This window comes from Pyrus communis, chromosome 17 (genome assembly GCF_041283825.1).
Source record: "Pyrus communis isolate YQ-2024b chromosome 17, ASM4128382v1, whole genome shotgun sequence".
NCBI classification, from domain to species: domain Eukaryota; kingdom Viridiplantae; phylum Streptophyta; class Magnoliopsida; order Rosales; family Rosaceae; genus Pyrus; species Pyrus communis.
The window spans coordinates 25,538,542-25,554,416 of record NC_142581.1 but is presented as its reverse complement, the minus strand read 5'-3'; the positions used below and the strand labels follow the sequence as shown (position 1 = coordinate 25,554,416).

Genomic DNA, 15,875 nt, shown 5'->3' with positions numbered 1-15,875 from the left:
AGGTGTTGGGTCCCATATGTTTCAGGAGGTGACCTATAAGTTTTAGGGAAAAGAGAGAGTCAACAAGTTAAAGTGGAACGAAAATTGTGATTTTTGAATTGGGAAATTTGGAAAAATAACCAAAATTTAATATGAAAGTACTAATATACCCATAAAGTTCTCCAATGAACTCCACTTCTTTCTCCTCCATAGTCCACCATAGATCTCTTCGACTCTTCCTTCTCTAATTTGGTACTTCTATTCTGCTTATACAATCAAACCCAAAAAAATTGACATTTTGTTATTTGCTTTTGGAGCCACAAGTCTGGACATACACGTGGAAGGAAATGCAGCAACATAAATTGATTTGGGAATGGTTTTCTTTGCGTCTGGTTCCGTTTTCTTTCTGGTTTTTCTCTACACTGCCGTAAATATCCAAACTTCTTCCACCTTCAGATAATCCCTTACCAAGTAAATATGCCCTGAGCAAAAGCTACATTTAGGACAGAATTGTAGACTTGACTTTTGGGTTTCATTTGAATTCCTAGAGATTGCCAGCAAATCTATGCTAATGAGGCAATTTGTCCTCGGTGAACAAGATATGAAGAAACAGAGTTTTATTTTTCAGCAGAAATGAAGCTTAGGATGCCACACTCAGTGAAAAAGCTAGGTTTAAGGGTGTATTAGTAAGTTTCCATCAAGTTTTGGTTATAATTATCAAAAATTTAAAAAGATGGTCATTATTCTAATGAGGTCCAAATTTTGATTATTTTTCCAAAATTTTCTTTTGAATTATATGAAGCAAAGTGAGATCAAAATGTCATTTCAAATAGCGTAGCTAATAATAATCAAATTTAAAATGTTGAATTAAAATTGTTTCAAAAAAATGTTGAATGAAAAAATTGATGCAAACTTGCATACTTGTCCAGTTTATAGGTGGGAGGTAGAATTATTCTGTAAAAAAAAAAAAAAAAAAAAAGAAAGAAAAAAGCCTTATCCCTCATCGTCCAATAGTAAGAAATCTCATCCAGTACCAGGACAGGTATTTCTATTAGATGTTCAACCAGAAACCGCGTTTCAATCTGTCATCTGCTAAACAGCGTAAACCTTTTCATTCATCTTGTATCGGTACCTCCCACCGTTTTACGGCACTGTACTCTGAGTCATTCGATCTGAGAAATTACAAAGAGTTCCAAAATTCATGGTAGAAACTAGAATATTATTTGCATCGCCAAGGTGGTAGTGTGTTACAGTAATGGAAATCCATAGACACCATTTTATGTGGTTACAATCAAGGTTCGATCTCTAAATACAAGTCCTGAAGAGGTGGGAATGAACTAGTCCGCATAGCAGGAAAAGGAGGTGATGCTGTCAGTGCTTAAGGCCAAAATCCGAAGCTGCTGGAGATTTTTGCTCGTAGTTTGAATCATATCGTAATCAAGTGACAACACTAAGAGCACGCTCTATTTCCTCCAACGAACGACCTTTCGTTTCAACAACATTACCAGCTATGTACAAGACAGCCAGAAGGCAGACGCCAGCGAATCCAAAATACACTGTGCCGATCCCGAACTTAGTTACAAGGCTCAAGAAGTAGAGGCCTATGACGAAGTTTGAAATCTGATGAAACATATAAACATTCAGTTAACATATGAGACGAGAGGTGAATCAATGAAGAATAAAAAACACATCCAACATATTCTTGTGCAAACAAAATAATTAATGCGAGCATAATATCAGTTTCTTCATTCATTTTCATTCCGCAGAAACACGTAAAGGTTTACGTAGTTAAACAGACATACAGATATGTATCTATACACAGATAGGCACGGATATATACATATCCAAATGCAGGTTTGAGACAATAACACGGTCATTTAAAAGTGAAATCAATATCCTTTTGCAATCAAGTTCGTTTGGTTTGGACAATTTAATCGTCCAACAAACTTGTCTTGCTTCCTCCATCTAAAATATAAATAAAAGACATGCTGAGGTAATTAATCGAAAATCTTAGTCAATACAAACTGATTGGTTGGACAAGACATTAACTATTACCAATAAGCTGTTGAAATAAACAAACAAATAAGAGTTTCCTAATACCAGTGTAAACACGAAAATCCCTGCAGACAATGAAACAAGAAAACGTATACAAAATAGTATCAAGTAAAATTTCAGTGTCTACAACCACTTACCCAGTGCATGCCCAGTGACAAAGAAACTGCTTTTGCTCTGATTCTTGAAGCAAAAATCTCTGGTAGAAGAAGAGCAGGCACAGGGCCGGCGCCAAGTGAAAAGGACAATACATAGCTGGTAATATAAAATGAAAACCGTTATTAGATAGGAAATTAAACTTTAAACGAGAAGAGTACGGGGATCTATCTTTTAATGTAAGCCTCTAACTTACAGAACAGTTCCAGCGACAGAAAGGGGGGCAGAAAATGGAGCAAGGGCTTTCCATGTAAAGGACAGTGAAAGCAGCAACATCGAAGCAGCCTTAACGAATAAACAAGGAGAGTGTTATCGGTATACATAAGAAAGAGAGAGGAACAAAAAACATAAACCATTCATCACAATTCAATTAAAGCAGCACAGTCAAAGTTTTTCTGAATATGTTGGACCATGAAAATTATTTATAACAAACAACACCTACTGACGAAGCCACTTAAGTTAATTACATAAGAGGAAAAATCGTGTGTCCCATTTTTCCATGAGTTTTCCAAGTAAATAAAATTTCAAGGCCTCATGACCTATAACAGTGATCTAATTGCTATGTATGCAGACAATGAACCTGAAACTGAAGTGCACACGTGTAGTGCACTTGGGTTAGTGCAGATTGCAGACGAAATATCTATAATCATTAGGCACGAATCACTCCTGAAAAATGTTGCGTTAATGTGATCTAATTGTGATCCTTCTACCCATCCGAACAAAGGACCCTCCAAGAACCTGATAAATTCATGGCTTCTACTGCAGCCGCTAGTCTCAAACTACTATAATGGTCATTAATTGCAATCCCTCTACTTATCTGAATAAAGGACCCTTCAAGCCCCTGTTAAATTCATGGATTCTCCTGCAGCCACTAGTTTCAAATTGCTAAAATGGTCTGGGTGGCCAACCCACAATGAATTATTCATTCACGTCAAATAAAGATATAGATTGATAGTGAAAATAACCCTACCATTCCACCGAAGCTTGTGAGTAGAAGACTTTTCCTTCCCTGTTTGTCCATCAACGAGGATGCAACAGCTGTGCCTGGAATGAGACCATTCTTGGTTATAGAACGCATAAAAAATAAAAAATAATTCCAAACTTCAAGAATAAAGATAGTAAGAGCCAAACCCAAGACATTTGCTAATCCAACCAGAGCACTTGCTGCAACATCAGATGTAATGCCAGCACTGCGGAAGACAGAAGTAGAATAATAGACCACAGCATTTATCCCAGCCATCTGTTGTAACAAGAAAAGTGCTGCACCCACACTAACGACTGCATAAAGACATATGTTAGCTAAGAAAACGAACACAGCACATCTCAAGCATGACTCCTGTGAAATTTAGGCAAACCTTTCCAATAGCGGCTACTAAACAAATCAAACCAGCCCGCTTCAGGTTCAGCAGAACCTGAAGTTGCTGATCTCAAGTCATGCATAACCTCGGTAACTCTTTCTTTTCCGAATAGTGTTTTTATAGCCTTTTCAGCTTCAGAAATTTTTCCTTGCTGCGAAAAAAGGATTGGTTTAGCATTTTCATTGAAAATAATCATGAAATAAATTCAAATCAAACTAACAGTTAAAGAGAACACAATGAAAAAGCAGATATAACATCTGTGCTGATGTTTGATCTTGAAAACCTGAAAAAGCCATCTTGGACTTTCTGGTGAAACAGCCATTCCTAATGCCAATAGAACAGATGGTACTACTGCAATACCAAACATCGTCCTCCACCTGAAAAAATAAATAATAGAGTAAAATTGTGTGAGAGAGAGAGAGAGAGAGAGCAGACATTTAAAGATCAAAAAGACATACTACTGCTACCATCTAAGAACAGTACTACCAAAGTTCATAAACAGGGTTTTATACATTCACTTTTCGCCGGTTGAAAGCACAATGAATTAGTGATTTGTGAAAATACTCGTCCTCAGCCAGGAGAGTATCCTTCTGAGGTTACAATATTCTGGAACTTGAGTATAGTAACTAAGATTGTGTCCTTAGAAAATTGATGGATCAATCTAGCTAGGAGGTTAAATTAGCCCCAGAAACATAAGATCAAAGTTATCAACCAAGTTAAAAATAAATAAATAAAAAATAAAAATCCAATGCATTCTATTTTTATTTTTGCCCATTTGAACAAGAAGAATTTTCTATTCATCTACTGGTTTCTGGCTTCAGGAAAGAGGCTCTTTACCAGAAAAATCTATGTAAACTTCATTTATAACAGAGGATAAGCATCAAAACCAGATCCTAATTAGCCAAGTTATTACCTATGATTTGTACTTCCTCTCTTTCTTGATATGTCAAATGTCGGAAATGAAGTGACGTTTAAGAATACATGTGATTTAGCGTGAACATGCATGCGCGCACATACACAGCACATTCACACATGTCTTTGCCCGCACGTAAACAAAATCATTTGTATAGAAAAGAAAAGGTGCGATGATGAAATACCATAAGGGATTTGCTGCTAATGGTAATCCAGCCACCAGTGCTGCAAGAATCCCAATACATATAAAAAGCTGGTTTACAGATCCAAGGGCACCGCGAATTTCAGTTGGAGAGATCTGATGATTAGAAAATAGGGCTGGTAAGTGGTACATTCAAAATGCCAAATGCCAACAAATTGAGGATGGAAATATATAAACATACATAGTACCTCAGATATATAAAGTGGGACAATAGCGGAAGTGACGCCGATTCCAATGCCAGCAAGTAAGCGGCCAACTATCATCGTTTGCACACTCTGAGCTGTGGCACTGAAACATTTAAGAAGACTATTCATTAGTTTCTTATATTCATATCACTGACCATAACCTCATACTTGTTGGAAATAGACAGACCACAAAAATGCTCCAACTGCTAGCGGAATTGCATTTATTTGAAAAGTCTTAGTTCTGCCAAACTTGTCAGCCAACGATCCACCGGTAAATGATCCAACTGTGGCACCTGCTAGAAGTGTGCTAACCACCCACCCTGCAAAAGAGACATTATAGTGTTGTAACAATTAACTATTAAATCTTAAGAGAAAGTAGTATAAGCAAAACAAACCCAATATCTATAGTGCGCTGACTTAAGTTATCGCACTGAGTCTTTAGCATAACCTAACACAATTCATTTTTATTTATTTATTTTTACAAAATGATGGGAGTACTAGACAATATATTCCTTTGTTAATTTGGAAATGTAGTCCTCAAGCAATAGGAAAATGGTGCAAATTTGTTTCTGACACACTAAAATAAGATGAGAAACAAGAAAACAAAAACGAACAGTTACTTGATTCAAGCTTTTATTCACAGATATAAACGACCAAATAGTGGACTTGCCTTGCAATACCGCATTTTCCGCAATACCAAGATCCTTCGATAGGTACTCAAGAGCACCGTTTACCACCCTGCAGAAAATACAGACAGATGCGACAGTAAGCCTCCGACACAATTAAGTTATATGCTCAACTACCGTCAAAAGAGAAATAACAAGATCTCATGGCTTGCACACATACCCTGTGATCAACTGAAACATAATATCTTTCCTTGATACAACCTAAATGACTCAGTAAGAATAGAGAAGTCCAAAAAAAAATTATGAGGAACAGGTCTATTAGTAATTAAGTTAAACTGTACCCCAGGTGATAGCCAAACAAAATGGCTCCAAGACAAGCAACACCAACATACGGCAATACTGTTCCAGAGGACTTCCCCTGAGGCTTGGAGGGAATAAGATTCTCAACATCCCCATCTGCATTTTATAATTCTATTAAGAATAATGTAAATCAAATTTCAGGAATAATGCTTTGGAGCCTCCTAAACAGACATGTGCTGAAGAAGCATCCAGATTGACTACAGAGTATACAGTTACATAGAGACAGTTTTATGATGTTGAAAATGAATTTTTCATGGAATGAACATAAGCAATTGAACTACAGATTTAGAACTCAGTTTTCCGATGAAACTCTGGTAGATTTCTCTGATGAAACTTTGGTAGACCAATCTCACGTAAATATATTAACCCAAGTGACCAAAATTGCCATAAAACAGCTGTTACAGCTACGCATCTATTTGTACAGGGCGTGACAGTTCTAATGAAAGAGACCCTCATCCTCCCAGTCAAACAATTTAATGAGGCTTACAAGCTCCCACTCCCATATTGGTTAAGCAAAAATCAATACAATGAGGCTACAGTTTGAGTAAACCAAGAAAGTTATATGCACTAGTAAGTAGTAAGCAGCTATTAATGACAAAGAGAAAAGGATACCAATTCGGAGATCACGACTGAAAATTAAATAAACTTGGGTAGATACTATCTTCCAACACAAATTTCACCAAATTATTAATCAAAAGCTAGCACATAAGCTAAAACGGTGAGATAAGACAAAAGAATGCACATAAAAGCGAAAACGAATAAGCATGATTGTCAAACCAGAAGCCTGAGCCTGGACTGATCTGGGTTTCAAAGTGGACATGGAAATCCCATCAGACCCCATTCTAAGACCGGCAAGCTTGGCCCCCATCGCCGGCGTTGTGGCACGGAGGCTCAATCCACCAGAGCAAGTTCTCCTCTCAGCAACCCACAGATTCCTGGACCCTGTACTTGCTCTATTTTTCAATTCTCCAAAACCCAATACCCTTCTTTGGTTTTGATCTTCAAACCCCAACTTCCCCTTTACTGAACCATAAGTTGACGCTTGCATTTTTACCTGGTAAATCGTGGGTGATTAATTACCCCATTTGCCAAAAAAAAGTCAAAGTTAATAAAAAGTTAAAAACCCATCAAACTTTTTACAGCATAACACTCAAAAACCAAATCAATTGCGATTTATAACCTATTAAAGTGCAGAAATTAACAAAATTTGGGCAATGGCATTGAAGAAATAGTAGAAACAGAGCATGAACAAAATCAAGAAATCGATCAGAAATTAACCAATTTTCATGACAATTGAATTGTACAAATGCCATTATTTGAATGATATGAATCAATTACCGGATTGAAATCGAGAGTATGAGAAGCAAAACCCAGAAAGCGATCGACCAATCTGTGATGTTCTGCTTTGGAATTGGGCTCTTAGTGAGAGAGAGAGTATTGAGAAGTCCGCAGAAAGCGAGTTGAAATAATGAGGTGGCACTATTTGCGTAGTTTGTCACCAAAAGTAACAAGCGGGTGAAGAATTCAACACCGTCACTCTAATATTCGTTATTCTTTTTGGTTTAAAATTAAATTTTATATATTTAGTAATACAATCTAATAATATTAATTTTATATATTTAATAATTTAAAATTAAATTTTATCGATAAATTTAGTATTAAATTACTTAACATAAATGTGTGATTTAATTTAAGAATTGTTTATCCTTTTTATTGCATCAAATTCAAATATGAATGATCATGTATTTTTTGATCACATGGTAATAAAGAGAGCACTTTTGCGACACTTTCTTATATTTTATTTTGTATGTATTAGCAATATAATTTATGAAGTTTTTCATTTGAGTAATAGTTTGTTGAAGAAATGAGTTTGATTTTATTATATTTTTTATTTGTTTTTGGATGATAGATACGTGGGATTTCGGATCAGATTTGGTTACGTTGGGGATGTCGTCGCGGGTTCCACGTGGGGACAGAAGAGCATGGCTTGCGTCATTCGTTTGAGTCCAAATCTGCTGTGCCTGAAAACATATCCCCAGCCTGTGACAAAGCTTCCAACTTTCGAAACGCAGTCCCACCTCTTATCCCCTCAATAACTCTGTTAACTTCAGAATTTAGAAAAACAAATACTTTTTTTAACCAATCACAATTTAAAATAAAAAAGCAATCATATCCAGTCTCTGGTAACTGAAGCGTGCCCCAACCACGCCAAACTCCATCAATAGCCCGCGGTGGCGATCTCTCTCCCTCCGTTGTTAAAATCTCTCACTCTCTCTCCCTCTATGTTTTTCTTTATCCAGCAGCAAATCAAAATCTACAAACATTGCAGAGTATAGCCTAGCCAAGAGGATGCAGATCTAGAGATTTATGAATTGTGTTTGTTCACCGTAAATTATGCGGTCAGAAATTATTTTAAATTTTTTTATTTAAAATTGAATATAAACAGTATCTGATAAAAACTGATCGCACGATATATGATAAATGGACACAATTCATGGATTTTCATAATCCTTAAAAAGGGGAGAGGATCCTGATGGTAGCCAAGCCTTATCAAAATCTACAAACATTGCAGAAGTGGCCTAGCCTAGCCTTGTTTGCTGATAGTACTACCAACTACCAAGTGTCCTTGTAGCTAGAATGCAAAAAAGACCAATCATGCATAATTCCAAATACTCTTCCTTAATTAAGATTCTAAAATAAAATAATTTAATTTAAAAAATTAAAATTACCTATCTACTGGACAATTTTTTCCTTAAAATTTTTTTTTTAAATAAGATAAAAATAAAAACAAAAAGAATAAAATTACAAATAAGAAATAACATATAAAAGAGCAAATTGTCACACGTTCACACGAACATGCGGCAAGAGGTTAGTGTAGAATAAGAAACCTAAGTCACTAGTTTGTCATTAGGCCTATGCACAGTTCAGTACAATTCGGTACAAAGGTGGTACCAAAATCAAACCCGTAGCAAAAATTTGGTTCGGTTCGGTATACCTGAGTTCACCAAACTAGTACCAAACCAAATAAGTTCAGCCTGGTCCAAAATACAGGTCCAATTCGGTTTTTGGCCTTTTAGGAACAAAGCCTTTTTTAAAGAAACTAGGCCTAATTAGCTTTGGACTTTAATTTGTTGCGTGTTTTATTTTGATGTAAATAGGTCATTTTCTTCACAACAAACATTAAAACATCTAATTTCATAACTCATAATTGCGTCAAAAACAAATTTGTTTTCAATCCAACAATGTCAAACATCAACAAATTCCATCCAACATCAAAGTTCAAGTAAATGCCTTATGGCATCAGTACAAACCCAAATGAAAAGGCAAAGTTCAACTAAATGCCTTATGTCATTAATACTGTTACAATCAAATGAAAAAGTAAGTTAAATTCATATAAAAGCAATTACCCCTTATGCTTGACACCCTTGGTGGTTGAAGGTTTGGGAGGCTTTGAAGGAGCCTTTGGTTTTTTTGAAGCTCGAGGAGGCCGGGTAAGAGCTTGTGAAGATGATGTTTGTTGTTCCGGATTAACAAAGAGAAAAGAGATGCTTGAACTCAACAACTCTACATAATACAAAAGTACGTACAACTTGTAAATTTACAAAAGAAGAAAATTAAAAAAAAAAAGTTTTATCACAAATGGTTCCTGAAATTGACTCATCCCATCAAGATGGACCTTGAAATTCAAAATTGATCAATGTAGTCCCTGAAAATGGACGTTGCAAATCAATTTGGTCATTCCATCACAATTTTGTCAAAAATTATATTATGTACTGATGTGGCACATAAGTGAGTCGCACAAGTCTAATTAAATATTATGATGTGGAAAAGAAAAAAAAAACAAAAGTTGGTTGTTAGTGAAGAACAAAGCAAGAAGCATCTGCGCTGCCCAGAACCCACCAAATCAAGTTAAGGGATTTTTCTTTTTTTCTATAGAACTCGTCACCTGTTTCCAATTTTCACAAGTCACAACGATCCAGTTGGGGACTTCATTTTTTAAATCCTAACACAATCTTCGATGAAAAAATTCTTTAATTTCAGAGGAAGAATATAGCTCTATTTTTTTATTGTGAAATTACTAAGAAGGAAGACCAAAGCTCTAGTTTTTCTTTTGTGAAACCCTAATCAGATTGCTACCCCTCCTTATTGGGTCCTTCCCCAACTCGTTGCTCCAAACCCACTCTCACGGATCTCATGCTTTTCCCTTTTGATGCAAGCCCCATACACCAACTTTGATTACTTGTTAATTTTGTCTGACGGTAGTGATATTTAGGTTTCGATTCCGCCCGAGAATAGATGAGAGAGAGAAATGAGTCACATGAGAGGCGAGGTGGGTTGGGATGCTGGGTTCAGATCTCTGACATTCATCATATTTCTTTGTTGTTGCTTGCTCTGGAAGCGGGTACGATGGTGCAAGCTTGATACAACGGGGTGGGATGGGGATTAGAAGAAAATTAAACTTCTTTGTTTTTATTTTTTATTTATTATTAGTTTCGATTTATATAAAATAATAATAATAAAAAACATTATTTAAATATTTTTAATTCACATAATAATATTAATTAGATTTGTGGGACCTAGTCATGTGCCAAATTAGCACATAACATAATTTTTTACGAAACGACCACATTGATTTAGGACACCCATTTTCAGGGACTCCATTGATTGATTTTCAATTTCAGGGATCATCTTGATGGGAAGAGTCAATTTTAGGGACCATTGTGATAAAAACCCTTTAAAAAATTATAATGAATAAGAAACTTACCCACTTCAATACATTCGTGGAACCCTAGGTGCTCAGACGAAAGTGCATCATTCTCTAAGGTGATTACATCAACACCCCTTAACCAATTTTGTATGCAAATTAATGCATCCAGTGATTTAGGAGTTAAAGTTGACAAAAAAACACTTTCCGATGCCACGGTATAGGCTTGAATACCAAGTATATGTTTTGCATTGGCCGCCAATATAGGATACTTACTACCATTAGCCTTCCATCACAAGAGACTTTTAAAAGCACCTTGTCGACCTTCTCCAAAGGATCCAACAAATATAAATCCACGTCATCTTCACCACTTGCTCATCATTCTCTTCCACAAAATCAATCCAATCATCTACACAATCATCTCCAAAGGATGGTGACAGGTGGTGACTACTAGTGAGAGATATTGGAGCGGCGTCGGCGGGTGGTTGAGACTTGAGTTTGGAAGAGAGGGTTCCAGAATGAGGGTCGTCAGTCGTGAGGTCTAAGGTGAGGTGGAGTCTGAGAGTGAGAAGGAAAGAGAGATCGAGTGGCTATTAGAGGGGGAATTCGAAGCCATGTGGCAGAGCCTATGTGAGCTCGAATAAGCCCTAAAGAAAACCCGCCATGTGGTAAATTATTTATATAAAAAAAATTAACGGTTCGATTTGGTACCAAACTTGGAACCAATAACAACCCTGTTATTAAAAAATTGGTTTAATTTATTTTTCTTGTACCAAAATGAGCAAAACAAAACCGAACCAGCCAAGTTTTTTTCGATTTGGTCAGGGTTTGGTTTTGGTCCTTAAGAATTTATGCCCACCTTTAGAACATCTCTAAAGGATATGTCAAATTTTAAACATCAAAATGATAGTTGATATCTTATGTGACAATTTGACATTTTGTACAATATTTTGCTCCACCCGATATGTTAAATAATGATGTCATTTAATAAATTTTGAGTGATACTAGACCTACCTCAGTGTCTTATTTTCACACACACATGATAATCACACCCAAGATAAAAAGTTAAAATAGTAAAATGTTATTTCTCCACCCACCATTATTCCCAAATTACCCCTAATATATTTGTTTTAAATAACTCCAATATATCTTTAAATAATTTAAAACATAAAAATGAAAGAAAATACAAGATTTGGACATTCACCATCTCCTTCAAACCACGCATGTCATTAAAAACATGGCATACCTTTCATAGTATCTCTTCCCACTAACCCCAAATTTGCCACTTCGATTTTTCTAGATCCCCACCCTCCATTTTCACTGAATTCCATATTCTACGGCCCAATATTCCCTACCCACCCAACCCCGCTCAACGCCGGAAACCCCAGTACTCACACCAATTGTAGCTTCGCAAAAACTCCGAATCACAAATCACTCTGCTTCTTTCTTTTTTGTCAAAGTTGCAGATCTCACCACCAAGTCTCCTTCTCCTATGTTGAAGTTTCTCGCCTCCGTCTAGCACACACCCATTCCTTCCTCCAACCTTTCTATCGATTGTAGCCCAAATCTTTCCCATCCTCTTTCTGACGCAGATATCACACCCCACGCACCATTATTGTTATTATTTTAAATTATTTTTTGTTTTTCAAAATTTTAGTAATTAATAAATAGGGGTTTTAAAGTCTTCTTATAAAAGGATAAATATGTTACTAACATTTTTATTAAATGGTGAGTGGGGAAATAAGACACTGGGGTGGTAATATCAGCACTCTAAATTTTTTTATCTTTTTGTAGAGTCCAATAATTAAGGCAACCAATCAAATATTTCAAAAACATAACAACATTTATCTATATATCTCTACTAATTAATAAAACACTTATTGTCAACCAAAACCCTATGAAACTAGCAGTTTAACCCTCTAATTAAAACAGAACATGAATAAGAAATATGAGGTAGAAATGTAATTTCACACAACCAAATTTTGCTGTTTTTTTTTTTCAAAGCACTACATGTAATCATAACATATCTCTAATTTAAAAAATAAAAAACTTCCCACTTCCACTCCCACATTCTCTATCACTCTCTTCCTGTCTCCATCTATTTCAAAAACAAAAATAAAAATATTTCTCACACATTTTGTGTGTGCCCATATGCTAGTACTATTATTAAGAAAACACTCCTTTCAACTTTTTCCCCTTTTTTCCTATTTTGCCCTCACTTTTGATACACACTATTAACAAAAGGAGGGCAAAATAGTAATTTTGTACATTTTGACAAAATAACAATCATATCCCTATTTTTCCTATTTGACCCTCACTTTTGATATACAATATTTACATAAGGAGGACAAAATAGTAATTATGTAATATTAAAAAAATATGCACTTATTAAGAGAAATTGTTCACACACACAAAGTGTGTGCTCTCTGCTAGTTATATATTATATTAATCTATTAAAAAATCATGTAATAAATTTGACATCTGTTGTCAAATTTGACAGCAAAACGCTTTACTTTCAAATGACTCAACGCCACATAAGAAATTGAAGGTTCGATTGGAGAGAGTTTGCTGCTATTTTTTACTGTTGTATGCCTACATGGCAATTTTAACATCTTAAAAATGCTTTTAGTTGTCATAGTTCAATTTCTCTCTCTATCTCTCTCTCTCTCTCTTTGTTATCTACGTCGCGCGCAATACGCCCATGGGCTGTGCGAAGAGGCCCAATGTCTAAAGACTCCGTGTTTCTGTTTTACTTGTCTTATCTTTTTGAAAAAGCTGGGCTTTTTTTTGTTTCAATTGTCCAAGCATGGATGCATGATAACTTGAAGATGCTATATTGCCATTCTTATCACCATGTTTTTATTTATTTTTTCTGTAAATAAGGGATGATAGTTGTGGAAGCGTTAGTGGAGTCTAATTTTTTTTTTTATCAAACGATAGATTTTGTTAAATTAAATGTTAGATTAGGCATCAACAAGATTTGAACCTACACCGTTATGCAAGAGCTAACGCAGATGGGTGGGGGAGATTAACTTGTGGTTGTGTTGACAACAATGAGAAGAAGAGAAAAAATTGGAAGAGAAAGAAGACAAGGATAAGATGATGAAAAGGGTTTCTTTTGTGCTTTTATTTATTTGTAATGATTTTTATATTTTAAGTAATTAAATACAAGTGTAAATTCTTTTTTTAAGGCTTGATGTGAAAGTGAAGTAAAATTTTAGAGAGTGTTGGTGTCTTTTCTCAAATGTAAAAAAGTTTTGTTAAAATGCGATAAATTTCAAGTGGTGTTTGTGAAATTAACTCCGTACTTTTCTCATGTATTAACCCGGTCTAGAATTTTCTTTTTTCTATTTTATTAAATTTCCTAACTTTAAGGGGAACTTGGAAATTTTTGCTAGAAAATAACTTCAATGGGTGGCTACTTGATCTGCAAATAGTTTTTACTTATAGTTGTTTTGTTTGCAGACCAGGTATCGTTGGAAACACCTCACGCTAAAAATCATTATTAAATAACTTATATATTCTAATATGAAATGACTATTAAGCCTCGTTAGGTTTTCAAGAAAACAAATAAAAATTGTAAATACACTCCAAACCACTTTCAACATGCATTCTAAGAATTATTTTTCTTCAAGCTCTCAAAGCCACTCACCTTTTATTGTAGAGCAAAATCCTAACCAATAAAAGTTATTTTTAACAAATAGAACATGAAATCAACAATTTAGAGAGGCTTAAGACTTGAATGTTTTTCATTCTTTTTTATTACCCATGCTTCATCTTTTATTTACTTATTTATTTATTTTTTGAACAAATGATAGTATTTATATTATGGGAAAAGGGGTGGGTTGGGGGGGGGGGTAAACTCAGCTTTACAATGAGCTAGCAATAATGAAGTTCAAATTCGCTTTTGACGAAAATTGAACCTAAGATCTCTCACTTACAAGTGAAGAAGAATACTACTAGACCGTAATACTAACTACTAAGTGACACCTATGCTTCGTCTTGACTACACCATTTAAGTTGGTTCCTTACCATACTAATGAGGATTTCTAGTTAGGCATTATCCAGATTTGCCTATTAAGATAATTTTAATTGAAAAAATGAGGATTTCGGGTTAGGCATTATCCAGATTTGTCTATTAGGATAATTTTAATTGAAAAAGTAACGTGGGGTGTGTTCAAAAATATGAAGGGCGTGTTTACCCAAAAAAGAAAAAAAAAAAATATATATATATATACACACACACACACACACACATATACACACACGAACATCATGAATAAAAAACCTTTTATTGGCCTATTAGTATTACAGTGTAATGATATTTTTCTTCACTTATAAGTGAGAGGTTTTAGAATTCACTTCCCTCTTAATTTCTCTCATTTCCCTCCCCCTCCTCTTTGAACAGTTACGATTAAGTCAAGTCAACATTTTACGTTGACTTCTATATAGAGAGAGAAAGTCCAAAAAAAAAAATTGTAAGAAGAAGAGAGAGAAGGGGATGAAATTAGGAGATGAGAGAATCCTAACAATAACATTACGGGGGAAGATTGAAACCACAAACTCGTATCGGAGATAACTTGTTAATGTGCCAGGAACACGGCTAGGTACACCAAGTGTAACAATACAAGTACTTGAAAATATTTTTTTTAAATATCTACCCATTATATTATTACACTTAATGTACTGAATCGTATTTTAGACACAAAAATCTCTGTCGTATCATCTTTTTTGGAAAAAGTTTGACTGTAGCAAAACTACAGCCAAAACTCCCTCAACTTTTATTAAACAACAAGCCCAAAATTACAAGCAAACCAAAGGCCCAACTTACAAATATACACAACAAAAAAGGACTGAAACCAACATAACAACAAAAAGAGGCCTCACAACAGTGAAGCCCAAAAAACACACAACAGCCAACCGAGAAGCTTCTACATAAACCTCCTCCACCGACAAAGATCCAAGCCAGCCTTTCAGCCTCCATCGAGTATCGTCGCGGCACCAAAGAGGGATTAGCCAACTACCAGTAACAAGCTCGTGGAAACCCATAAGCAACACTGTCGAAAACGACAGACAGCAAGGAGAACATGGTGGTGTGGGAAACACTCGAGTTAGGAAAAACACCCCAGCTCTACACACGAACTCAAAAGGAACTGTGGCTGAAGATCGGACTGAGGAAGAGATGGGGAGAGGTATACCGACGAGAGATGAAGAACAAGACAGGCCGAAAGGAAAAAAAGGAAGAAGCATCTGGATAAGTGAAAAGAAGAAGAACAAGAAAAAGAAGAACAGAAGAAAGAGGACACGACAGAGAAGAGGAAGAGAAGAAAACAGAAGAAG

General features: G+C 35.4%; 1 protein-coding gene across 1 annotated transcript; it reads right to left on the bottom strand.

Annotated features, from left to right (window-relative positions):
• Window positions 1–1,177: 1,177 nt before the first annotated feature.
• Window positions 1,178–7,380, bottom strand: LOC137709524 (plastidic glucose transporter 4). The gene is made up of 14 exons (XM_068448610.2): window positions 7,169–7,380; window positions 6,608–6,884; window positions 5,812–5,926; window positions 5,515–5,582; window positions 5,032–5,164; window positions 4,848–4,947; window positions 4,643–4,755; window positions 3,829–3,922; window positions 3,543–3,696; window positions 3,319–3,465; window positions 3,158–3,231; window positions 2,384–2,472; window positions 2,172–2,286; window positions 1,178–1,599 (listed from the first exon to the last, which is right to left on the bottom strand). The coding sequence occupies exons 2-14, from the start codon at window positions 6,876–6,878 to the stop codon at window positions 1,417–1,419; spliced, it is 1,656 nt and encodes a 551-aa protein (XP_068304711.2). The 5' UTR covers window positions 6,879–6,884; window positions 7,169–7,380; the 3' UTR covers window positions 1,178–1,416.
• Between the last annotated feature and the right edge of the window lie 8,495 nt (window positions 7,381–15,875).

Excerpts from the sequence above, each read along its gene's own strand:
- LOC137709524 (XM_068448610.2), bottom strand. The coding sequence starts at position 6,878 with ATGCAAGCGTCAACTTATGGTTCAGTAAAGGGGAAGTTGGGGTTTGAA. Across the intron at positions 4,756-4,847 it reads TCCCACTTTATATATCTGAG|ATCTCTCCAACTGAAATTCG; the intron begins GTACTATGTATG and ends TCTAATCATCAG. Across the intron at positions 3,232-3,318 it reads TGGATTAGCAAATGTCTTGG|GCACAGCTGTTGCATCCTCG; the intron begins GTTTGGCTCTTA and ends GTCTCATTCCAG.